The sequence below is a fragment of the Borostomias antarcticus genome (genome assembly GCF_949987555.1).
Source record: "Borostomias antarcticus genome assembly, chromosome: 5".
Taxonomy (NCBI): Eukaryota; Metazoa; Chordata; class Actinopteri; order Stomiiformes; family Stomiidae; genus Borostomias; species Borostomias antarcticus.
This window is the reverse complement of record NC_140238.1, coordinates 9,012,886-9,037,935: the sequence shown is the minus strand read 5'-3', so window position 1 is coordinate 9,037,935 and position 25,050 is coordinate 9,012,886. Positions and strand designations below refer to the sequence as shown.

The 25,050-nt window shown below is 44.6% G+C and overlaps 3 protein-coding genes across 4 annotated transcripts; 1 reads left to right on the top strand and 2 right to left on the bottom strand.

Annotated features, from left to right (window-relative positions):
• The first annotated feature begins 4,917 nt into the window (after window positions 1–4,917).
• Window positions 4,918–9,622, top strand: lrr1 (leucine rich repeat protein 1). The gene is made up of 4 exons (XM_084437834.1): window positions 4,918–5,353; window positions 5,867–5,965; window positions 7,593–8,320; window positions 8,851–9,622. The coding sequence occupies exons 1-4, from the start codon at window positions 5,168–5,170 to the stop codon at window positions 9,104–9,106; spliced, it is 1,269 nt and encodes a 422-aa protein (XP_084293960.1). The 5' UTR covers window positions 4,918–5,167; the 3' UTR covers window positions 9,107–9,622.
• A 635-nt stretch (window positions 9,623–10,257) lies between these two features.
• dnaaf2 (dynein axonemal assembly factor 2) lies at window positions 10,258–12,463 on the bottom strand (the record flags this gene model as incomplete). Its single annotated transcript, XM_084438447.1, has 3 exons — window positions 10,258–10,467; window positions 10,801–10,929; window positions 11,048–12,463. 3 exons carry the CDS (start codon window positions 12,461–12,463, stop codon window positions 10,258–10,260), a joined length of 1,755 nt encoding a protein of 584 aa, XP_084294573.1.
• Window positions 12,464–12,957: 494 nt separating this feature from the next.
• LOC311309494 (kelch domain-containing protein 1) lies at window positions 12,958–19,382 on the bottom strand. 2 transcript variants are annotated; one of them, XM_084438811.1, is made up of 14 exons: window positions 19,268–19,382; window positions 18,798–18,910; window positions 18,503–18,573; window positions 18,111–18,228; window positions 17,762–17,874; window positions 16,570–16,654; window positions 16,295–16,378; window positions 16,018–16,098; window positions 14,302–14,360; window positions 14,045–14,154; window positions 13,878–13,950; window positions 13,618–13,702; window positions 13,394–13,446; window positions 12,958–13,289 (listed from the first exon to the last, which is right to left on the bottom strand). In XM_084438811.1, exons 1-14 carry the CDS (start codon window positions 19,374–19,376, stop codon window positions 13,142–13,144), a joined length of 1,302 nt encoding a protein of 433 aa, XP_084294937.1. In that variant the 5' UTR covers window positions 19,377–19,382; the 3' UTR covers window positions 12,958–13,141. The 2 variants fall into 2 exon arrangements, with proteins under 2 accessions (XP_084294937.1, XP_084294938.1); XM_084438812.1 differs by lacking the exon at window positions 19,268–19,382 and having other exon boundaries at window positions 18,798–18,979.
• Window positions 19,383–25,050: the final 5,668 nt, after the last annotated feature.

Sequence of the window (25,050 nt, the reverse complement as noted above, 5' to 3'; positions counted from 1 at the left end):
ATCCAACAGAACTGGAATGTTCAGCCAGTAGCCGCCGAGCACCGCTTCACTGGGAGAGGGTGCGTCTTTCTCCAGCTGCAGCTGGTCTACCTAACCATCCCCCTCGCTCCCGCCTCCCGGTCTCCCGCTGGAGAAATATACTGTAACCATTACCGGTGAACCCATACGCACATCAGGTGCCACAAATATGGCAGGCAGTTTCTGTATAGTTAACGCTTATAGTCATAATATATCATCCGTAACGTTATTTGGTGGGTGGTCGCCTGGTCGGTGCTGCTAGCTATGTTAGCTAGACTAAGGTTATATACACACTCCCATCTGCAAAAAACATAGCTAATGTTAGCTATAATTCCTCCTAAGATTACATATAATTCATCGCTCATAGCTGACATTACCACATAAATGTCAAGACACATATTTTGTAGATTAACGTAGCAGTGTATTTTCCTATTGCTTACGTTACCTAGCTAACGTTATAACGTTAATTAGCTATACAAGGCTGCGGTGTCGGCACCAAAGGTTCCCCCACGCAAGGTACGTTCAGCTGACCGTACCACTCTCTGTAGGGCCTTGTGATCCTGGGAGCTGCTGTTTCCGTACCAGGTGGTGATATTCCCCGATCTGGTGGGATGTTCTGAATTTCCTCAGTTGTCTGAGGTGGTACAGTCTCTTTCTTCACCACAGTGTCTATGTGTGTGAACCATGTCAGGTCCTTGTTCATCTGGAAGCCAAGGTACTTGAAGCTATCCACTCTCTCTACAGGGGTCCCATTGATGTTTAGAGGGGTGTAGTTCCTCTCCTGCTTCCTCTAAAAGTCCACCACCATCTCCTTTGTCTTTCTGACATTCAGATGGAGGCTGTTTTCCTGACACCACTGGGTCAGGAGCCTCACCTCCTCCAGGTAGGCCCTCTCATCATTGTTGGTGACCAGACCTATTACTGCTGTGTTGTCAGCAAACTTGACGATGGCACTGGAGTCGAAGGTGGCTGTACAGTTGTAGGGTACAAGGAGTACACTAGTGGGGACAGCACACAGCTCATTATGTCGTATTGCTCTGCTTTTATTACAATTCTAGCTATTGTTTGTATTACTATTATGCTGTATTATACTGTTTTTACTGATATTATCTTGTGTTGTTATTATGTTGTTGCAATGCCGTTGAGAAGCCAGAAGCGAAGAGTTTTACTCCTCTGTACACGTACAAAGAACATAACAAATAAGGTATCTGATTCTGAATCTAACAGACTAGGTGTCTGTGCATACTGACCTGGTGTCTGTACATACGGACTAAGTGTCTGTGCATACTGACCAGGTGTCTGTATACTGTATATCCAGTATAACAGACCATGTGTCTGTACATATCCATTATAAACCATATGTGTCTGTACATATCCATTATAACTGCTGCCCTATAGGTGGGTCTGACTGAGACTGCCTGCTCAAGGGCTGAATACGGGATGCTCCAGATATCAGCAGTAGGGGTCTGATCATTAAGGCTGAATACAATCTCTCTCTGCTGGAAGCGACATGGAGGTCATGCTGCTTTGCCGTCCCTATCAGCCTGCAGGTCCACTTCTGATTCTATCTGCAGTGATTCCCTGGGGACACTGTTTGTTGTGAATAACACACACGCACGCACGCGTGCACACACACACACACACACACACACACACACACACACACACACACACAGCTGTAAAGGGAATGAATGGGGCAGTTAGCACCAGTTCATCTCTGCCATGGGAAAGAGAGCCAATCATCCTTCCCCTGCTGGTCGATATGAAGAGCGTTTGTTTGCTCTTGTTTGAGTTAAGCTGGGGCCTGGAGGATGTGAGGAGGAAAGTTACAGACACGCTACATTAGTAGGTGACTTTTCACAAGGGCTGAGATTTCCATATAACATTGTGAAAGTAAGGTGACTTGGCTTTCATAGCACTCAGGTGGATCATGAATGAGGTGTAAAGTGACCCATTATGTCTCAACTGACAAGTGACAGCTGTTCCGGCCATTAACAAAGAGGATGCCATCGATCTGAGTGTCATCTAATAATAGTTGAAAGCCGAGAACTCACTTTTCTGACAGATAACAGATAACAGATAATTGCCTTTTAACACTTTCCTTTTTAATTTGTTGTATATGGTCCTTGAGTCTAAGAAAAACACTTTTGAAATCAAAAGGACTTTCTGCTTTGTCTTTTTCACCTGTCTCTGGATTCCGTTTAGTTCTATTCAATTCAATCCGGATGGAAGTGGAGAAGGACCTGTATCTGTGACTCTAGCAACATAATCTTTATCCCCTGTTTGCTATTATAAACTACTTAATAGGCCTATATCCAGGATATGTTGGCATTTTTCAGTGTTTGTCAAATGGATCAAAGCTGAGAACACATTTCTATATCCTTCCAGTTTTAGGGGAGACAATTTGAAATTGTTATTATCACTATTACCCTGTCCTAAATGATGTGTGCACCCGAAAACAATGTATTCGTTCCACAATTAACCTGAGCTCTCAGGGGCCAATCAGTCCCTATCACAGCCATCCAGGTAGCCAATCATATTAGAGGGAGCCTGTGGGCAACCGGGGAAAAGGTTACTTCTGATGGAGGTTTATCAGAAGTGGATTTCTGCCAAACTATAAGGCAATTTTGCTCACAGCTATTTTCAAATGTTAGAAATGGAATATGGTTTTCTCGGATTGACAGGATGCTCCCAGGCATTTTGTAAAAAGGCTAGATGGTCAGGTAGAAACCCTTTTTTTATTATCTCAGTGAATGAGTTTGTGCGGACAATGGAGAGGACAAATGCTTTATCTGAGATTAATTTGTTGTGTCTGACATTTGGCTCTGGATAATCTCTCTATTTTATAAATGAGCTGGAAAGACACTGTCTCTGTTCTTTTCATGCATTATATCCAACCAGAGGCCGTGTGTTGCATTAAGAGACATTCCTCATAATTATCCTTCTAACAGAATTAGCATGCCAGCTAAATGGAAATTGAAAATATGATTAGTGTTGAGTGGCCGGAAAAGGGAGAGGGAGTGAGAGGAAGAGCTGGAGGACAGGACCCTGAGCAGAGAGGACGGCTAGGGCCTCTGAGGGAGTGTCTGCAGCAGTAGATTGTGATAGATAGATAGATAGATAGATAGATAGATAGATAGATAGATAGATAGATAGATAGATAGATAGATAGATAGATAGATAGATAGATAGATAGATAGATAGATAGATAGATAGATAGATGGACGGACGGACGGACGGACGGACGGACACACAGACAGACACATACATTTTAGGCTTAAAATGTAAACTGTAAGTCGCTGGTAACTGTAGGTTAACTAAGTAACAATCTATACTATCTGAATTGACAAGAAGACCATGCAGTCGAGGCCTATATGGGGATTTACAGACTATATCCACTTCTTTTTATTTTCTTGGACACAGATTGAGTGTGTAGTGTATTTTGTGCCTCCTTTGTGCCTTAGTGTTTTGTATCTATTGGTGTGTTTTGTGTATTTTTTTGCTGGAACATAATAATTATCCTTCAGAGATAAATACATTTTATCTATCTATCTATCTATCTATCTATCTATCAAAATTATTTTGTTGCAGCAAAAAAATACACAAAACACACCAATAGATACAAAACACTAGGGCACAAAGGGGGCACAAAATACACTACACAGTATACGCTATGTGTATGCAGTATGCAAGATGCACAGAGTAGACTACTTATAGTGAAAACAAAGCTGAGAACACATTTCTATATCCTTCCAGTTTTAGGGGAGACAATTTGAAATTGTTATTATCACTATTACCCTGTCCTAAATGATGTGTGCATCATTACTTTTTAATTATTACTTTGAAATAACTGTGAAATACATTTCACATATACTGTATATATACACATTGCACATAATTTTGTATTTGCCCCTCGCTCCCTGCGTTACTATAGCCTACATTTTGCACTGTCCTGTCTTTGCACAGTCCTATCTAGCCTTTCACCCTGTCTATTGTTGTCAATCCATCAGTGTCATACACCAACAGACCAGAACAAATTCCTAGTATGTGTAAAAATCTACCTGGCAAAATAAAATCTGATTCTGACCACAGGTCTGTGTCTGTGGAGTACTGTATGTAGGCTAAGCATCAACCACAGCTGTGGTTATTCATATTTCAGTCACCCTTCACTACAACTGTCAAGTCAAACTCAATGATAGGTTATGCATTCTTTGAGGTAAACAGCATGACTACAACTGTAGTTTATGGCCCAAATGGCCGCCCCACTGAAACCAATATAGCTCTTTCCTACCACCCAGTGGCCATAGTCTGGAATGATCTAAGCTACCAGAGGTTTAGTGTCATTATACCAGAAATAATGTGTTCAATGTGGTGGATGCAGGGTGTTAAGTGTTCGTAGTGCAGCAGAGGTGTTCTGTGCACTGTGGATGGCTTCAGGTAGGCTACTGCTGGGTTCAAAACGTGGCCTAATGAATGTACACCTACAAACTATTTATTGCTGCGGGGCTGTTATCTAGTCAGAGTGACCGCTTAGTGCTGTGTGAGGAGGAGACGGCAGCCCTCGCTGTAGGACTACTCGGCTATTATAGTGAGCTCGGTTGTAACGTGAACCGCGGAACGGGATATGCATGTTAGATGCTTTTGCAGAGCTCTGTCAACACAATAATTCCCCAAATGACCGGAAAAACTCGCTAGATTTGTCCCTAGTCGCTTTTGACTAAATAAGTCGCCAAGGGGGTCTGGAAAGTCGCCAGATATAGCGACAAATTCGCCAAGTTTGCAACACTGGAAAAGCCCATGTATGAAGTCTCATCTGCGCATGTGCGCATCTGTCATTTTGTTCACTTCCCTCTCGCGCGTTTTTGTTTTCAGCCAAACAACAAAACTATCACAGGAATCGATTATTCGCCTGTGCGCTGTTTACGTTATTAGACGCTGTAAAGTCCACTTTCAATACTTTTACTCCGGTTAAGCATCTGACTTATATTTTCTAGCTAGCTAGCACAGTAGGCTACACCTAGCTAGACGTAAGTTAGCTGTTTTACTAGCAGAACCCGCCGCCTGGTTGTTGACAACATTGAATGCTTTTTGTCGATCGGCATATGTTTACGGGACTAACGTTAGTAGAGACGCCAGACACGTCGGTGCCATGAAGCTCCAGTGTGATGTGGAGGTGGTGAGTCGACTGCTGCCCTCCTTCGGGATGAAGAGAAAGGGGAAGGGGGCCCGGGCCGTGCTGTCCATAGGCAGACATGTGGATAAGCTGAACACCCAGTGCAGCAACATCTACCTGATGATCTGTACCAACAAGGACCGAGCTGGCTCCAAGTACAAGGCGAGTAGTTATTTAGCCAGGACCAGCTAGCTTATGTGTCTATCGTGTAGCTAACTTGATCTCAATAAGAAGTTCATTAGGAACCTGTCAGGAACACACAGGACTAGCTATAATATATCTAGCTGTGAGTCATATAGTTCATTGAACTATACGAAGTTCAGACAACTGAAAAAACCCTATAGCTTACAGCACCCCCTTTCTTTGACAGTGATATATGTCCATCCTCAAAGTTGTTATCATGTGTACACATAGATGCATGAATCTGTCTCTTGACATACTGTAGATTGATTCACACTATGTGAAACTGTCAAAACATCTCATATCAAATTTGGGATACCTGGTTATCTCCTTCAAATCATGTGATTGTGTCTGATGAGTGACTCAGTTCAGCTTAATGAGTGCTGATGAACCAATATGTCAATGAATGCAATACTATCCAGTGTGTATGCAAGGAACCACACAGTTCTGATGTGTTTTACAACTGCTGGTCTGATGTGTCAACTCCCTCCACAGTTGAAAGACAACATCGAGAAATTCTTCACATGGTTTATGGAGGAGGGCAAAGCCACAGTCAGGCTAAAGGAGCCGGCTGTGGACATCTGTCTGAGCAAGGTAGGAGTCTAACTGCACATTATTGAATGAGTATGGCAGGGCTCAGAGGCTTTACTTTCTATTTTAATGGAGGTGTGCTTAGAAGTAAATTTTCCAAAGAACTTAAGTGAGTCATTTTAGGGGTGAGGCAACAAAACAAGACCTGACAAATCAAATATTCCTGTAAATGCGTCTTCAACGGACATAATGTTTCGTGTCATACATATCCTAGAAGTGAACAACACCTACATGACTTTGACTGCCAGTGTAGCAGTAGTTCGGGAAGCATGTTTGCTTTCTTTACATATTCCTTGTAAGTAGGCAATATTCTGCCTGGTGAGAGTGACATCCTTTGGTGCTATCAGACTCCCAGCAGCCCCGTTGTTTCAGTGGGTGTGAATGCCTCCGGGTCATGTTGGGTCAGCTATGACCTTTACCCCAGAGCACAGTTCACTTCAGCCCGTCATCACATGGACAGGAGCATCACACAGAAAAACAGCCAGACTGAGACATGCAGCTATGGGCCTGTGTTAGTGGAACTAGTTTAGTGTCTATGCGAGAGAGACTCCTGCCAACCGCTGTGAGTGGTTTTATTATGTTAACTAGTAGGGCACTCGGAGAGCGCAGACCTCTGCCCATGATGCATGTTACAACAGTTAACACAATATAATAGTATAAAATAGCATTTTGTTTCTACTTCGTAGGGTGTAACACAATAAACCTTCTATTCAGGTGGCAAGTTCCCCCCCTTCGTAGCTTTTTGTGTCGGTGCTGCTGTAAACTGATGTGTGGAGGGAGATGTGGCGTATCGCACAGCTTGTTTTCTTATAACATTATGGTACAGCAGCCTGCCACCTGGTTTTCTGTATCTTTTAAGAACCATTTTCTTCAAAACTAATTTCTGATCTATAGAAATAACGCGGGACAAGATTTGTTTGGGACATCGGAGGCATGGTCTTATGAAATCAACCTTATTGGTTATTATTCTCAGTGTGATTGTCAGGTCAGAAAGGTCTATTACAGGTCCTTATCTGCACTGAGTTTATGTACAAGAGAATTCATCATTAGCGCAAGTATGCTACTCGTCCATTCTGTTCAACTTTTTTTAGGTCTTTGGAAAACTGTCTTTGTGATGACAGTCAGTCTCCCGCTCCTGATAAGTTATTGTGAATATTAAATATAAGAATACTGTGAGAACAAATCACCACTTTTAACACTAGAAATGTGTAGCTCAACAATGCCTCCTGGCGGTTGGTGTCACTCACTTTGGGGAACAAGATAAAATGATAACAAATACCGAGCTGCAGCCAGTGAAATTGCAATTGATAAAGGTCTGCATGCATCTAGTAAGTCGTACTTTCAATTTAATATGGCCACACACACCTTTTCCCTCGTCATAGTGAAGCTTTCTCTTTCTCATTTACAAGGAGGACATGTCTCAACTTATTTTTGAAAGGTGATTGGCTAATAGGCTAGATGTAAAAGCCTGCCTTTCATAGGCATTATCTTTCAGTGGTAGAACACCTTAATAGGCAAAGCTACTATAGGTATAGAAGCCTTTGTAAAAACCTTGTGAAATCTACTGTATGCTGTTGTTGTTCCAGGCTAATGTGTTTTGCTTTTGTTGTTGTTGTTGTTGTTGTTCCAGGCCGATGCCAATAACCTGAGGAACTTCCTGTCGGCTGCTCGGCTTGCCGACAGAGGAAGTGACACAGACAGTCTTGCCCTCTCCACACTGACACCGGTGCGAGCACGTGACGTGGAGAAGCCGAAGAAGAAGCTGAGCATTGTGTCTAGGAAGGACTACCCGCTGACCTCCAGCTTCCCCTGCTCCCTGGAGCAGCTGCAGGTGTCCTACTGCAGGCTGTCCCGCATCGACATGAGGATGCTCTCTCTCAAGTCCCTGCGGAGGCTGGACCTCAGCAACAACCACATCAAGAAGCTCCCCGCCACCATCGGCGACCTGGGCTGTCTGGCTGAGCTGATCCTGCACAACAACCACCTGGAGAGCTTCAGTGAAGCCCTCTGCCTCTCCTCGCTCCAGCACACCCTTCAGCACCTGGACCTCAGCCAGAACCGTCTGGCGGCCTTGCCCGCGCAGCTCTGCCAGCTCCGGGAGCTGGTCAACCTCAAACTGGACACCAACAAACTGAGATGGCTACCCTCCCGCGTGGGGAGTCTGTCCAAGCTCCGCTTCCTGTCCGCCGCCCACAACGAGCTGTCCCAGCTGCCTGGAGACTTCCGGAAGCTAAGCCTGGAGAACCTGGACCTGTTCGGGAACCCGTTCAGTCAGCCCAACCCCCTTGACCACCGCATGCAGCTCACCTTTCCCCTCAGCCTCCAGGAGACGGCCTCCAGAGCCGTGGTCAACCTCAGGTCTGTTTCACCCAGCTCCTCTCTACTCCCTGTCTACTCTCGTCTCTACCCTGGCCTCTACCTGGCTCTGTAGCCTTGTGTCTGTTTTATTCATCTCTGTCATTTGTAACACTCTTTGTTAAGCTCTTTTTACTTAATTCAAAGGGCCCTTTGAAGTTTTTCTGTGATTACGTCTTCCCCGTAGGGAAATTGCTACACTGACAATGATTTTTAAAAGCCTTTAAGCATTTAATCCAATTAATATTAACTTAAACAAGCGTGACTGTGCCCTTTTAAGCTCTGTTAGTGTTTGACACATCTAAGATCTGGCTTTAAAGATGTACGTCTGTAAACTTAACAGGTGCATGTTGCATCGTCTGATGCAAGACAGTGTGATGGCTTGACTTTGCTCTATGTTGATGTTGGCTGTCCTCCCCGGTTCGATTCCAGCTCCTGGCAGTGTGCCGAAGTGTCCTTGAGCACGTGTATTAAGAGTGTGCTGCATGATGAATAAAGATTTCTTCTTCCTTCTGCTCTCCACCTCCTCCCAGGATCCAGTACGGGCCCCAGCTCATCCCCGCCCACCTGTGCCGGGACCTGGAGAGGGCCGAGACCTGCGCCTGCGGCCGCACCTGCGTCAACCTCTTCATCCAGACGGCAGTGAGCATGAACCTCCACCAGGTGTCCCACACCGTGGTGCTTGTGGACGACATGGGGGGTACGGAGGCCCCCGTCCAGAAACACTTCTGCTCCCTGGCGTGCTACTCCAAGTTCCTGGACAGCTGCCTGCAGAGGGGCATCAGATGATGAAGATGGTGATGATGATGCACTCAGACTGTAATGGCAGTGTAGTGCCAATATGGGCAAGCCCGAGTACAATGGCAGCCATGGTCGTTCTGTAATACTGAGCGGGACCATGACCACCAGGGTGTGTGGAATGAGATGTCTCGGTGTAAAAGATGTCTGTGTCAGGTCAGGTGTAGTCTGAAAACTGGTTGTGATTTCTGAATGTAAACAGTGGTGACGAAGAGTGACTGTATGTGAGCCAAGCCGGGTCAGTACTGTTTATAATAATGTTTATTCCATGACGACTGACTGGAGCTCTGCTCAGACGTTGTCCAGACCGTCTTTGTGTGTGTACCTGTGATGTTTCCCTTGGGGCAGCAGTGATCCAGGTGGGAGGACCCACAGGGTCTGTCTTCCTTCTGCCTTTCTGGTTGGATATGGTGCTTCTAGATACCACTCATAAGCTGTCAGAAACCTAAATTTGTGTAGGGAATTTTATGTTGTTTATTTTTTACTTTGCTGACTGATAATTTTTGTTGACTCATAATTAAAGTGAATTTTAAAGAAAATTTAAACAATTAAAGAATGGAGGCTAAAGAATCCATCATTGCTTTTGTGTTTATTTGGAAATGAGAACACATGGTGCAACATTAATCTGGTTACAAGACCACTGAACAAAAACAGCCACTTGAACACAACACTACATAGGACTTGGTAGTATCTACTGTAAGAAGAAACAACGATTCATATCACTATTAAAGTAAATCTGAGTCACTGATGCCTTGGGCTCATGATGAACGTTCTGTTAACAGGTACATTAATATAGAACACATGAACATCTCTTAAATACTGTTGTTGAGGAACCCGTCACCTTCTGGGGGAGGTTATAGCTTTCAGCTGAGATCAGGTTGTACAAGGCTTAGGAACAATGTTCCAAATCCACTAAGTCTTACACAGACACTTCGGGGGGACTGATCCAGCCAAGAAAAGTAATTTTACATTAAACGTATATAAACCTATTAAATAAAATAAATATTTGCTGTCTTTAAACAAGATTGCATCAACAGTCGCATAGAAACCTTGCATAGCTTAGAATAGTCCACAACGGAACCTACAGAGTACAACAGAACAAAAAAATAGTTTTATTGCCATGAAACCCCTGGACAGAAATGTCAGTCCAGCTCGTACAGGAAGGAGTTGTTGAAGGAGAATCCGGCAGACGTGGCGTGGTCACGGATGACAACTTCCTGTCCATCCTCCCTGGTCTCCCTTAGCTCTGCTGGAGCTGGTCCAAACTGCTTCCTGTCACAGTCCTGCTTGAAGGTCTGTTCTGAGGGCAGGTCATCTTCGTCCACCCCCTCCTCCTCTTCCACCTCTTTTTCCTGCAGGGCCACAGCCACATCCTCACAGAAGTGCAAGGCATTCTTGCTCACCTTAGCAGGAGTTGGAGTTGGCATTCCTTCTGTTCCTCTGTCTGGACTTCCTGTCTCCCCCTCTAGACCTCTCTCTACATTTGCAGATCCTGTTTCACCCTTCAGACCCCCTGCCTCCTCGCTCAGGGCCCATGTCTCCCTCTCAGTAGCCCCTGTCTCCCCCTTGATAACCCCCATCTCCCCCTCGATAGCCCCCGTCTCCCCCACGATAGCCCCCGTCTCCCCCTTGGTAGCCTCTGTCTCCCTCTCTGGGCCTGTTGTCTGCCCTTCTGTCTCCCCCACGTGTCCTGGTCTGTCTGTGACCTGGTGGTAATGGTCGTTGGCAGGCAGGGGGTCTACAGAGGACCCGGTAGCTGTGAGATTTATCTCATCCACTACGCTGGAGGTCAGGGATAGGGCCTGAGATTCCTCCTACAGAGAGAGACACAGCGAAAGGAAATGTTGGGATTCAACGACATGGAGTACATGTTTGTTTTTTAGACGAAGTACTACAGAATTACAACGGCCTACGATGTACATCATGGCTCACCTTGTCCTCCTCTTGCTCCTCACCAGTCTGGCCGTTGGACTTATGGGGAGCGTCTGCGGTCTCGGCCTGGTCTGGGCGGCGCTCCTGACCCCCCTCCGGGCCAACCGGCTGGCCCCTCTCCTCTTCTCTGTCCCTCAGAGCCGAGGCGGGCTGCTGGCTCCCAGCATTGAGTGACGAAGCTGGATCAGACCCACCACTGTAAGCTGCCTCGGTGCCGTCTGCCAGAGCGGGGACACAGTGATCATCTGGAAACTTGTCCTGTAACCGCTCAGCCCGGTTGCCGTCCCCCCCCCCCTCCTCCTCCCCCTCGCTGCCAGCCACGGGGACAAACGGCAGGCAAGCCAGCGGCTGCTTCACAGGCAGGACAGGCAGGCTGATGGTCAGCTGATGGGTCAGCACGTTGAACTTGGCGTCGCCCTTGTGGTAGTCCACCGGGTACGCCAGGGGCACCTCCAGCCGGTAGCAGGGCTTCCCAGACTGCAGTAGGACGGTCTTCTCGTTCACCTCCAAGTCAAGCTCTCTGACAGATCCGAGCAGAGGCAGATCCACCACCATCACCACCTCCTTGGGTCGCGGGCTGCGGGCCGAGTCCCTGGAGCACCTAAAGTCCTGCAGGTCAATGAGCTCCCTGTATTTCAGGATGTAGTTGGGCTTGGTAGGGCCCTCGGCACAGTTGAGCTGGCTGGGTTTGGCCTCGACTTTGGGATCGTCCTGGGGATTGGCCTTTGGAGCCACGTTTGGACTCTTCTCGTCTGGGTAGGGGAAAGACAGCGGGTCAGGGTGAGCTGGCTTCTCCCTCTCTGGGTATCCAGGGATGGGTTTGCGAGTGACAGCCGGCTGTGGTGTCCCCTTATACTTGATATTCAAGACTCTTGTATTTTTTTTCTTGTCCAGCTTCACATTGAATCCATCTTGAATGGCCTGAATGGCGAGGCCATCAATCATGTCCATGAACCTTCTGTTCTTCCCCGCGATGTAAAGAGTGTCCGGATGGAAAATGATGTCATATATCATGAACTTGTTGCCCTTTACATCCACGTCTGGCCTGCCAGGCGACACGCTGTGGGGCAGAGACCAGTGCTGGCCCGGACTGCCATCAGCTGACCTAGCGGCTTTGAACTCGGGCTTATTAATGTACTCATTGGTGCAGATGTTGATGAAGCACTTCTGTTTGCCGTCTATAGTCGTCTGCAGGACCCGGCCAGGCTCTGGGTGAATGAAGTGGACGGCCATGCCCCTCTCCAGTTCCAAAAGTGTGATTTCCTCCTCGTACTTCCTCTTGTTCTCTGGGTCAGAGATTTCCTTGGAGTAGTCTTGTAACAATTCCCTGAATTTGGGATCTTTAAAAGCTTTGGAGAACCGGTTTATTTCGTCGGTTGTCATTTTCATTTCTTTGAGTTTTTCGCCGAACTCCATATTGTTGTTGTTGGCGGATGTGGCCATGGTGAGGCAGGTGCTGGCGATAACTAGCTAGCTATATATCTTAGCTCGCTATCGTTCGCAAGTTGACCAACGAAACTTAGCAAGCCTAACGTTAGCTACCACAAACTTTCTTGTTGGTGTGAATATTGATGGTACAGATACAGGCGAAGTCCATATAACTTGGGCAAATGAGTCAACTCAGTGCATTCAATCAAAACGGCTGCTTTCCTTCTTTTGGTTTGAGCCGCTCCGCAAAGCACGTGTGTTGACGTAACCATGGCAACATGGCACCGGAAGGTAGCTTTTTACATTGTATTTACTTTTATTGTGTAGTTGTCTAATGTTTATGTAGTCTAATGTTAAAAGTGAATTACGCTTTTATTCCCTTAATTAAATAATATATTTTGTAATAATTACATGCACAAACACATTACATTAATGTGTCTCTTTATTCAACATGCCACAGACAACTTTTTTCTAGAGGCAGAAGACACATAGTAAAAAAAACATATTTTAAAATATCCATTCAGATATAATTATGTAAATCACTTAAAACATTTTTTTATAAGAACAATGCCCCAAAACACCCTGATAGAAGGCGTAGGGAGCACTGCACTAAAATCAACTCTGCATTATCAGTGCCAATTGTTGTCTACTGACGAGCTGTAGTGCTTAAGACCAATGCACTTTCTTTTTCGAGGCTCTGTAGAAGGACATTCTCCTGTGGACGGCCTGCAGCAGTTTTGAGGGCAGCAGTGGGAGCTGCTTCTGAAGCATCCTGTTCGCCTTCACATTCTTTGCAATGTAATCCTCACATAACCTGTCAGATGAAAAAGTTGAGGAAAGGTTATTGGTTGGACATCATCATGATGACCTCACCAAACTCTGAATCATTCCTTTGTTAATATACTTAATATAGTTTACCTAAAGAGGGAGTGAGGCTGGATCTGGAAGACAAGTGCATCATTGCAGTGGCCCTGGAGGCAGAGAGAGAGAGAGAGAGAGAGAGAGAGAGAGAGAGAGAGGGAGAGAGAGAGGGAGAGAGAGTTCCTTTTATCATGCAACAAACACCATCCCTCCTGCTGCTAGTGGTAACATCAGCCTTGGGGGGGTATGTCTGTCCCCTGTGGTTTTATCAGAACACCTACCGTGTCAACTAGCAGGATGTAGTCACAGCTGCCCCCGAATACGATGACATCAGAGTCCCTGCCCGGGCACGCCGTGTGCCACAATCTGGAGACAGGGGAAGTTGGGTTTTAGTAAACGGCAGAAAAGTAGTTCACAGGGTACTTGTGTGATCTACTGTACATAATATATAATAGAGATGACTGATTCATCTTCATAGGTTACTGAGGCATTTAAGACTGGTTTTAGACTTAATCATTGCAACTATGTGTATGTTGGCTACCGTGGTTTGTTCTTGTAGGGATGCTCGACCTCTCTCCATCTCTTTGTCTCGACGTCCAGCACCCAGCCGTCACCTGGTGGTGAAAACAACAATAGGTTTTATGAAAACAAATACAATGTTTCCATGCAGTATAATGAGCTAGTTGACTGGATATGTAGACCGCTTACTCATAGGTTTGCAGTCTACACTCAGCCCACCGAACAGAAACAGAGCACTGTCTGATACTGCGGTCAGGGTGTGCCACGACCGCCCCACTGGCCCCGTAGAGGCAGGTACTCTAGAGATAGGGATAAAAAAAAAAAAAAAAAAAAAGTGTTTTCCTGATATTTGGGAAATCAATATAGTCACATTATCAGAATTTGTAACAGGTGGGGTGGGTCAGGTGTGAAATAGGATAGGAGTTCGACTAAGTGTAAACACCTACATCTCTGTCCATGTCCACATCTCTAGATCCAGACAGTGGATGTCACTGGTCCTAGTCTCCTACAATTGAAGAACATCACTCTTTAGTGTAGTCAAGAAGATTTTAAACAACTCAGTAGCTCATCGTGTAGTGAAATGAGTGTTTAACAAGTGTTAAAACATGTAAACATGTTGTCCCCCACCAATTATACATGTTCCCTTGTGGTAACAAGCCCCCTGCCTCTCACTGACTCTGGGTTCAAGTTCAATGTCTCCATCTAGTGGGCAAACAAGTCCATGCATCTGTATGGTTTAAAGTCCTATCCTATGTTGAAATACAAATATCTAGCACTACTAAACACCTCAAGCTCTGCTCTCTGCGGATGTAGATAGTATATGTTTGTCTGAGACTTTATTGAGACATCAAGCATAGTTTTTTGTGTAAAAATCAAAATGTACTTGTCAATGGAAGACTGACTGGCCGACTGCCTGACTGACTGACTGACAACATGACACCCGCTATCTTAAAGTCCCCCCCCCCCCCCCTTGGCTGTCGCCAGATGGGGGACAATTTGGATGTACAGTAGGACTCCACTTATCCGAACCCAACGGGACCGAAGGTCGTTCGTATCTCTGAAATGTCCGGATGACTGAAACTTATGTTAAAATGCACCAAATTCAATAAGTGGTATACTTGTTCCATATAGACTCATAATAGACCGATAAATAACCTTAATTACTTGTGAAAATGCATCAAAATTGCAATCAAATAGCCAACTAAACTCATATAGCCTAGCCTATAATAGACCTACAGTAGCCTATAATAAAATAACCGAATTTCCAATTGAGTGCGTGCTTTGATCAAATATAGTACTTTATTCTCAAATGAGGCGTACGCTGCATCGATAGGCTACTGTATTTGTAGAAAAAAATGGTATAGCCTAAAAACAACCCAACATTAGAACAATTAGAGCAAATTATAATCAATAAATAAATAAATGAAATGACAGACAAGTTGTCGTGTCTTAGGCTATTGTAGCCTAAAAGAAAGTCTCTAAAACAACCGATGTAGGCTAACGTGGCCTAGGCTGTAGGCTATTATTTAACAAATACAGTAGGTTTAGTAGGCTAATCTACATGCCCACAACACGTCTGTGTTCCTGAAGTCCATTAACTGGGAACGAAAAATGACTCGATGCTCCTCTGCTTCAGGTTGCTGACGCGCCTTCTGGCTACCAAGGAATGCAGCTCTCGCGCAGCAGACTCGTTTGCGTTTTGCACTCGACATTAAAGTAACAAAGAAATGAAACGTGACAGTAGGCTACAGCCTACAGGCAACATGTAGGTCTACATATAGTTCTGTTTTTATTCACAGTAGGATACAGTACTGTAATGAAAATCCCACCAGTAACCAGATAGCAGGCTAAAAAAAATAATAATAATTTGAAGCCTGTCCGGTAGACCGGGAGGTTTGGATCTCTGAAGTTCGGATGAGTGGGGTCCTACTGTAATCCCATTTACTGTGCACTGTGCTGCAGGGGTCCTGACTGTTCCTGGGCTTTTACACATTATGAGAAGGGTTGATACAGTATGAACATGTCTGAACTTATCCAGCTGGTTAATACTTGCACATTTACAGTAATGTTGATTAACATGCATGGTCCCTGTAAAACTAAATTCAACAGTAAAATAAAAGTACGGTGTAAACTATTAAGTCTCGTACAAATGCAGCTCTCACCATCACTCTGCCTCCACACACGTACCCTTTGTGGCCCAGGGTGGCACTGGCGTGGGCAGCCCGTGGGGCGGGGGCACGACCCTGCACACACAAGCAACCGTAACTTCTAGGAGTACTGTACAGTATTTCATGAGAATCATCATCTGGTGGCGTGGCTTTACGGCACGGGACCAGGGCTGTGGCAGTTCAGTGTCTAAGGCAATCGTGATGGTGAAGTCTTTATCTTATATCTTTGTGGATCCGTATGAATTTAATAACCGTTTTTTGTCTGTCTTACACTGGTGTGGGGTTCACTCCAGCTGGCTGCATTGGAATCAAACACATGGACCTCGTTGTTCCATCCCCAGAAGACGTCCTCCACCTGAAGAGCAGACCGTTACAATATCAAAAACTAGCACTACATTAACCTACCTGGAGTAATACACGTGTGTGTGCGTGTGTGTGTGCGTATGTGTGTTTGTACTGTTGTTAAGGAAACATTGACTAATTGGTTGCATATTACACATTGGTTGAATATTACATGCTTATGGATCCAGTCTCAGAGCTATTTACCCATGACGCCTCATCAAGTATGAAGCTTCTGTTATTGCTGATGTCTCCTAGCTGCTTGTGGCCATAGCCTCCAAAGTAGATGAGACTGCAGAGGGATGACAGAGATCCACACCGCCAGTGTCAGTTTGTCAAATGGTGCGACGAGAACCACCTAATCCTGAATGTCGGTAAGACTACGGAGTTAATTATTGAATTCAGGAATAAGAAAACCAAGACTGCCCCACTAATCATCAATGGTAACCCGATTGAGACCGTATCATCATATAAATATCTTGGTGTACACATTGACGAGTGCCTGAACTGGAAAAAGAACAACAATGCTGTGGTTATAAAAGGCCCAATCCAGGCTGCTTTTTCTCAGAAAACTGAGATATTTTGATGTGGGCAGGAGTCTCCTGAATATGTTCTACTAAAGCATTGTGGCCAGTGTTTTGTTCTATGCCATTGTATGCTGGGGCAACATCATCACGGCCGATGATAAGAACAGAGTAAACAAGCTAATCAAAAAGGCCAGATCCATTGTTGGTTGCCCACCAGATCTTACTGAGAATATCATGGAAGTCAGAACCAGGAGAAGGCGGAAGGCCATACTTGACCATGAGGACCATCATCTGTACGGTGTGTTCAGTGGTCTGAGGAGCTCATTTAGTGGCCGGCTGCTATTGCCAAAATGCTCTACTGAGCGCTTTAGGAAATCCTTTGTGCCTATGGCCATTAGGCTACTTAACAGTACACATGGGCGGTATGTATAGGCCACTTGAAAGAGTGTTTTTAATTTTCTATATTGCAGATTGTTATTTTAGCGACTGTACATTGTGTTCTTTGCGATTGTGTTTTAGTATTCCTGATGCCCCAGAGGAATGCGACTTGGGAATGTAAATGTCTGTGTGTGTGTGTATGTGTTTGTGTGTGTGTGTGTGTGTGTGTGTGTGTGTGTGTGTGTGTGTGTGTGTGTGTGTGTGTATGTTGCACTTCGTAAGTGTTTTTGTATTTTATGTGATGCTGACTATTTTAATTTCCTCCTCCTCGGATCAATGAAGTAATCAATCAATCAGTAACAACTCTCCCAGACCAGTGCAAAATACAGAATTATCATTTAGTACACTATTAGCCCTCTATTAACAGCCAACTACACTAGAGCTGCCCCCGATGGTAAAGGATGGTGGTGTATAGCTGCTGTACCCATATGTACCTGCCAGCATGGACCCAGCAGGAGAGCTTGTCTCTGGGGGAGGGAGGGGAGCCGCTCCCATGGACGACCCTCCTCCATGAGTACTCGCCATCCAGCAGGTTAACACAGTACAGCTGAGTGAGACAACACATGTTGTTACAGCATGTAAACTGAGCAAGAGGCCAACATATGAAATGCTTTAGTGATAAGATGTTGAGATGTGACTTGCTTTTTCATTAGTATTCCAGCATTTCTGTGTTGTTGCTTGCTAAATATAGTGTTTTTTCAGATTAGTATTTTACTGCTATTGTACTGTATGTTTGTCCTCTTCCACAGAACCTATAGCCTATATTGTGTGAGTTGGGGTCACCTGATTGGTCTGTCCATTGTCATCACAACCCCCAAATATGTACATATGTCCATTCAGAGAGCAGCCACAGGTGCCGGACATGGAGGGCGGGACTTCCCCAGACATCTGGAACATTTCCCTTCAGTGCAGGGAGTAAAAACGAGGTCAGGAAAACTAAAGTTTTGGCTTTGAAACAACAAACACACACACACACACACACATGAATAGATTATGAATGAATAATAGACTGATGTGTACTACAGTCATAGTGTTGTTGTTTATGGTGTGGCAGTGTGCCTATGTACACATTTTGCATTTGTATGTGGCAATCTAGACCTTTCTATCTTTAGCCATTCATGAACCTTTGGCATGCGTGACATCTCAAACATTCATAGACGTTACAATATTCTTACCATACACCTCTTTCTAAGTCATATACCCAGATTTCATCATTGGGTAGGAAAACTTCGTCATCAGCAATTGACTGGAGAGAACAATTAAATTGTGGCTATATTACTGTGGTTAGGCTACATGTTATGCATTTCTTGACATCTGATCAAATTGTTTTGTCAATGCCATACTGTAACACAGTTAACAAACGGCAAACCATGACGTCCAAAATAAAACAACATTAACATGACACTGCCAGTGTTTTCTTCATCATTATGTATGCATTACTGGTTTGCGTGGTTTCCCAGCTCTACTCACCACATAGCCTCCCCAAACATACAGCTGATCCCGCTCAACTAGAGCAGTGTGGCCGCTTCGCTCTCTGGCCACCAGCTCAGAACAGTGCTCTTCAAGTGCGGAATCCATAGCGTCTACATTTAAAGAAAGAGACGTTTTGCATTAAATAATGTCCGAGGAAGATCATAAAGAATCATGTTGACAATCCAGTTGCTGCTCGTTTCATAACATGAGAGGAGGAGAGGCAAGTGACGAAGCTAGTGACGAAGCTAATTATAGGCCTCGGTAGTCCTGTAGACCGACTGAAGTGCTTGAGAGCAACTGCTCGAGGCGAACGAGTTTTTCTGGTCTTGTGTGCACCTATTAAGTAAATGTCTCTTGACACCGGGCAATCTGCGAATCTCTAGCCTACAATAATTATTTCACGCCATATGTCTATAGAACCATGTAGACGCTAATACCATTGAATACCACGGAATCAGGCTACTCACAATCACTAACAAAAATGTACTCGCATAGCAGATCGTGTTTCATCTTATATAATCTAGTAATAATGTACAAATGTTTTCGGACGTTTCTAGTTGTATCCCATGTGTCCATTGTTTTGAAAACATCACGTGATTACTGTCTTGCAAAAGTGGACACGCCCACTTCTCCTGGTGTCCACTTGTGGGGGAACTTCCTGGTGGACACTGTCTATATATTTATAGTCTATATATATTATAATACCAATAAACTGTTCAAATACATCTCATATAGGCCTAGTCGTGTTTTTAAATCGGTGCTAAAAGGGAAAGGAATCCCATTGACACTACTGAGATTCACCCTTTGATCCACTAGCGTTCTTGCAAGGCATTTCAAAATAAAGGTCTCGAAAAACAAATGTAGGCTACTTGTTAGGGACAGGTGTTGTGCCGGACTCTCAATCCCCCGCAGAATATCCCACTCCTACTCTACATCTTCAGACTGTCCTCCACAAACAATCTTCACAGGTTTTTGAAATATATAAAATTGAGCCCACAGTGCATCAAAATGTTTTATTGTAAACAGCACTGTATGCAGCTACTGAAAATACTCACTCACATTTTTCATGACATGGTAGATGTATTGTGAAATTTTTCAGAATTGTATTATTATTATTATTATTATTATTATGATTATTATTATATTTCATTATTTAGTATTTTGAAGTCTGTTCTCATTTTGTTCCCTCAAACTACTGCTGTTCATATAGGAAAAAAGACAGCAATGTCTCCACCAATCAGAGATGTTATTGTTGGCCCCAATAGTGGACCCTGGGACTACAACTGGCTAAATTGACTCCGATTGAGAGTTCCATGTGCCACTGATTGTTTGATTGGTTTCCACCTGTCTTGTTAGTCTGTATATATAGCCTACATGTAGCTCCCCGCTGTTATTTGTCTGTACATTATTTGCTGTAGCTGTGCATTGTCCCAGGCATTTCTTGTGCCATCTTGTAAGTTTCTAAGCTTTGTCTTTTGTTCTCCACTTGTTGAGTGTGTACCTTGGTTTTATTTTTTTAGTCTTTGGTTTTTACCCCTTGTGGTACTTTTAACAAACATTTTGTGGAAACTGATGAAACATCCATGTAACATACACATGTTACATACATCTGTGACATTTACATGCAACCCTTGTGATTGTGATGTTTTAAGTCATAGTTTGAAACAATCTGTGGCTTCTCACATGGCCGTTAGCTCAACAAGAGTTCTAGTCCAGGGGAATTCAGAATAAAATTGTATAATGCATACTCAGGCATTGTGCTGTAACATGATTTTTTTTTTTTTTTTTTTTTAAGATTTGTAATTAAATAAGTTTTAAATGATGGTCTGGGCAAATACATGGGCATTATACATTTTACATTGTCTCCTCGTCCCATTGTCTCCTCGTCCTCTTCTATCTCATGCACACTTCCCCATAGTTTATTTGTATTGTGGCAACCCAGGGGACAGGGAAGACCACAAATGCCAAAATGGCAGTGGCACACAGACAACGGAACTAAGTTGCACAAAATAGCCAGCCTTTTAATAAACTCAACTTTGTGTTTCAAATGGAAGATCTCAAACAAAATCCACACATGAGGCTGCATGCTTTCTGCCTCACCCCTCTTCTCCAAGGCTTCTTCTGGCTTGGGTTTTCCAGTTTTTGGTGAGGGAAAGTGGCTGATTGTCACCAATCAGCCCAGGTACAGTCATTCAGCCCTCTAACCCACAACCTGTGGGGTTCTGGGAACTGCAGTCCCACAGCTAGTGGCCACGTTGTGGCACAGGCGGCCATTTTTTGGGCTGTGAGGGCCCCAGGTTGCCACAGTATTCTATCAAAATTCAATCATGTTTTCATGTAAAACAAAATGTGTGCTTAAGTACAGTAGTTGGACTGAACCAATATGACATCCAATAAGACTAGCTGTTGTCCACTGAAGAACATTTTATTTGTTCCCCCTGCCCCTGCCTGTAAAGTCCTCATTTGAATGCCTTGCATTTAAATGCAAACCTCCATTCTCCATGACAATTCTCCTGATCTACCGGCCACCCAAACCAAGCTCAGCTTTCATCCCTGAGTTACATGACCTTCTCTCTACACTCTGCACAACCTCAGCCAATATAATACTTGGAGATATTAACATCCATGTCAACACCCCCTCCTGCCACTCTGTAGCAGAGTTCCTGCATCTCTTAGACTGCCTCAACCTGACACAACATGTTGATGTTCCAACACACACCAGGGGCCACACTCTGGACCTTGTTATCACCAACTCCGCCCCCATCAGCAATCTTCAGGTGTATGATCTGGGCGTGTCTGCACACAAGGCCATTTCAATGGAGCTGCCGTTCCTGTACCCCCTCGACAAACCCAAACGACAAATCAGTTTCAGGAACCTAAAAGACATCAACCCGGATACTCTGGCCGTGAACCTCCAGCATCTCTCCTCGGTCATTTTCCCATCAGTCATCGAGTCAGTGGACTTCTACAACACATCACTGAGCGGCCTCCTGGACCTCCATGCCCCTGCCAAAACCAGAACAGTTACCTTCACGCGCTCTGCCCCCTGGTACACCACCGAGCTATGGAAAATGAAGAGAGTGGGGTGTGTCCTTGAACAACGTTTCATGGACTCAGGACTCACTGTTCACAAAATAGCCTATAGAGAACACCAGAAGGCCTACTCAAAGTCTCTCAGTGACGCACGGTCCCGGTTCTACTCCAATATCATCAACAATAGCCCTGGAAACTCAAAGCAACTCTTCTCCACCATAAATCAACTCCTCAAACCCCAAACTACCCTACAATCGGACACCACACAGGAGCAGTGCAACAACTACATCTCTTTCTTTAGGACGAAAGTAGATAACACCCACTCCTCTCTCTCCAGCACCCCTGCCCCTCCAGTCCCAACTGTCGACTCACAGCCTGGGACTTCCCAGCCTCTCTGCTGCTTTGTGGACATCATGAGGAAGATGAAACCCTCCACCTGTGTCCTGGACCCCTTTCCCTCAGCCCTGATAAAAACCCACTCCTCTGCCATAAGTCCTTTGATTACCAAAATCATAAACCACTCCGTCCTGGCTGGTCATGTTCCCACTGCCCTGAAAATTGCAGTCATCAAACCACTCCTTAAAAAGCTCAACCTAGACCCAGAAGTGTTTGCCAACTATCGGCCTATCTCCAACCTCCCATTCCTATCTAAGGTGCTGGAAAAGGCAGTTGCTGCCCAACTTCATGACCATCTAAAAACCAACAACTTGTTTGAGAAGCTCCAGTCTGGTTTTCGCTCTAGCCACAGCACAGAAACTGCTCTAGTTAGGGTCACCAACGACCTGCTGATGACGGCTGACACTGGCTCACCATCCCTTCTCATCCTCCTTGACCTCACTGCAGCATCTGACACCGTTGACCACCGCATCCTCTTACATCGCCTTCACTCCACCATTGGACTCACTGACACTGCCCTAAACTGGTTCCTCAAGGATCAGTCTTCGGCCCCACCCTTTTTACGCTCTACATGCTCCCCCGCCGTATCATCAGCCGGCATGATGACACCCAACTCTACCTGAAAACAATCACCTGCCTGGAGGAGATAAAGGCATGGATGAAGCACAACTTTCTGCAGCCCAACAGCTCAAAAACAGAAGCCATTCTCATTGGCACCCCACACCAGACCCGGACATCCACCATCACCAGCATTACCTTCTCTGGTCATGGCATCCACCTCTCATCATCAGTTAGTAACCTGGGTGTTAGAATGGACTCCCACCTGACCTTTGAGGCTCACATCAAACATCTCTGCAAGACCTCCTTCTTCCACCTCAGGAACATTGCAAAACTCCGCCCCACGCTCACTCTCTTAGATGCTGAAAAGCTTGTTCACGCCTTTGTCTCCTCCAGGCTGGACTACTGCAACGCTCATCGGGATCCCTAGCAAGAACATCCAGAAGCTGCAGTACATTCAAAAGAGCGCTGCTAGGATCCTGATGAAAGTGCGAAAATACGACCACATCAAACCCGTCCTCAAATCCCTTCACTGGCTTCCTGTCTCATTCAGGATTGAGTACAAAGTCTCCCTGCTTACCCACCAGTGCCTGCATGGAAATGCCCCCCTCTACCTCAAAGAGCTGCTCTCCCCCCAATCCTCCACTCGACACCTCCGCTCTGGACAGGCCAACCTCCTCCAGCCCCCGAGGACCAAGCTCCGAACCATGGGAAACCGGGCTTTCTGCTCCGCTGTTCCCAGTCTGTGGAACGCTCTTCCTGACCATCTGAGGGCACCACAGACTGTGGATGCCTTTAAAGGCCTTTTTAAGGCCTAAAAACCCATCTTTTTAAGAAAGCTTTTTGTTTTTAAGAAAGCCATTTAACACAGCTTTTTGTTAATGTTCTTTGTATGCTAGCTTTAGCCCTATGAAGCGTTCTTTTTTTCTAAATGTTTTTATGATCTGTAGCACTTTGAGATTGTTCATTCGATGTAAAGTTTATTTACAAATAAAATGTATTATTATTATTATTATTATTATCCACCTTCAATCTTCAACTTTCAGCAACACACAGCTAAGATTCATTATTTGGCTAGTTAGCAACAGCATGGCATGTCTTTGGGTGTTTGCATATACAGTAGGGATCTATTGTGATGTGAATGGTTTCTCGCTTTTAAATGTAGGTTATGTGAATGTGTGTACGTGGGAGTGAGATATCATCACTCAGTACTTCCAAACATGCACTATAGAATGAGTGAACAGCTTTTTGTGACCTTTCGCACTCCTCAGGAAGAGGGGACAGGAAACTGTTACTCCAAGCTATTGTTTTCAGTTCTACAGCCGTGACCCCAAATTTAAAATAACCTTTTATGTCTCAGTTCCTCCCTGATTGAAGGTTAGCCTGACCTCTTCAGTTCTTGAAAACCTTATTTTGTCAACCATTTAGCTGTACAATTCGGAAGTGACCTCATGGAAGGCCTTTAAAGCAACACATCTTGCATATCTGCATTCATAGGAGTTCACCGAGGCTCTGCGTGACCAACAACCTGTTTGGCTCCCCAGTAGTGCGCATGGTGCACTTTAATGTCAGTAAGATTACCCTGGCGTCACAGAGAGGTGAGGTGAGTGTTCACATTCGCAGAGTTGAATTTTCATGTAAACTCTTCACAAAATAATGGGGAGCTGCTTGGTAAAGTTTTAGTCACATGAACTTTATTAATGATGAGTGAATTAGGCTATGTGATTTTTTTGCATGTTTCCATGAGAGACGAGGAAAAAGATGTCCTGCAAATATTATAACCTATACAAAGTGCATGATTATTCACCTGCTCCCGTTTTGCTCAGACATTCTGATATGCAAATCAATTTCCTTAACTTATTGCTACTGTAAATTGGCAACCTTTTTATCTGATCTGGCAGCATTGTAAATTAGGATGAAAGATTAGCTCGACAGGGATATTTGTATCCAAGTTTAATAGGATATTACATATCATGGATTTTAAAAGATGTAGAATGTTTATATGCTTTGTTTTGTTTTGTTTTATGTTTATATGCTTTGTTTTGTTTTGTTTTTTACTTTAAAAGGCAGGAAGTGGCTTAGCCTCCAGGCATTTTCACATTTCACATTTCAAAGAAATATGTAAGGGTTTGATATTTTGTTGCATCAAAGGAAGCCATCTCCCTCGGTCTCTCAGTATATCATTCATATTCACCATTATACAAATATTCAGATGTTCAGTTTCACTTCTATGTTATACCCTCTATTTTTCTCCTCAGCAACC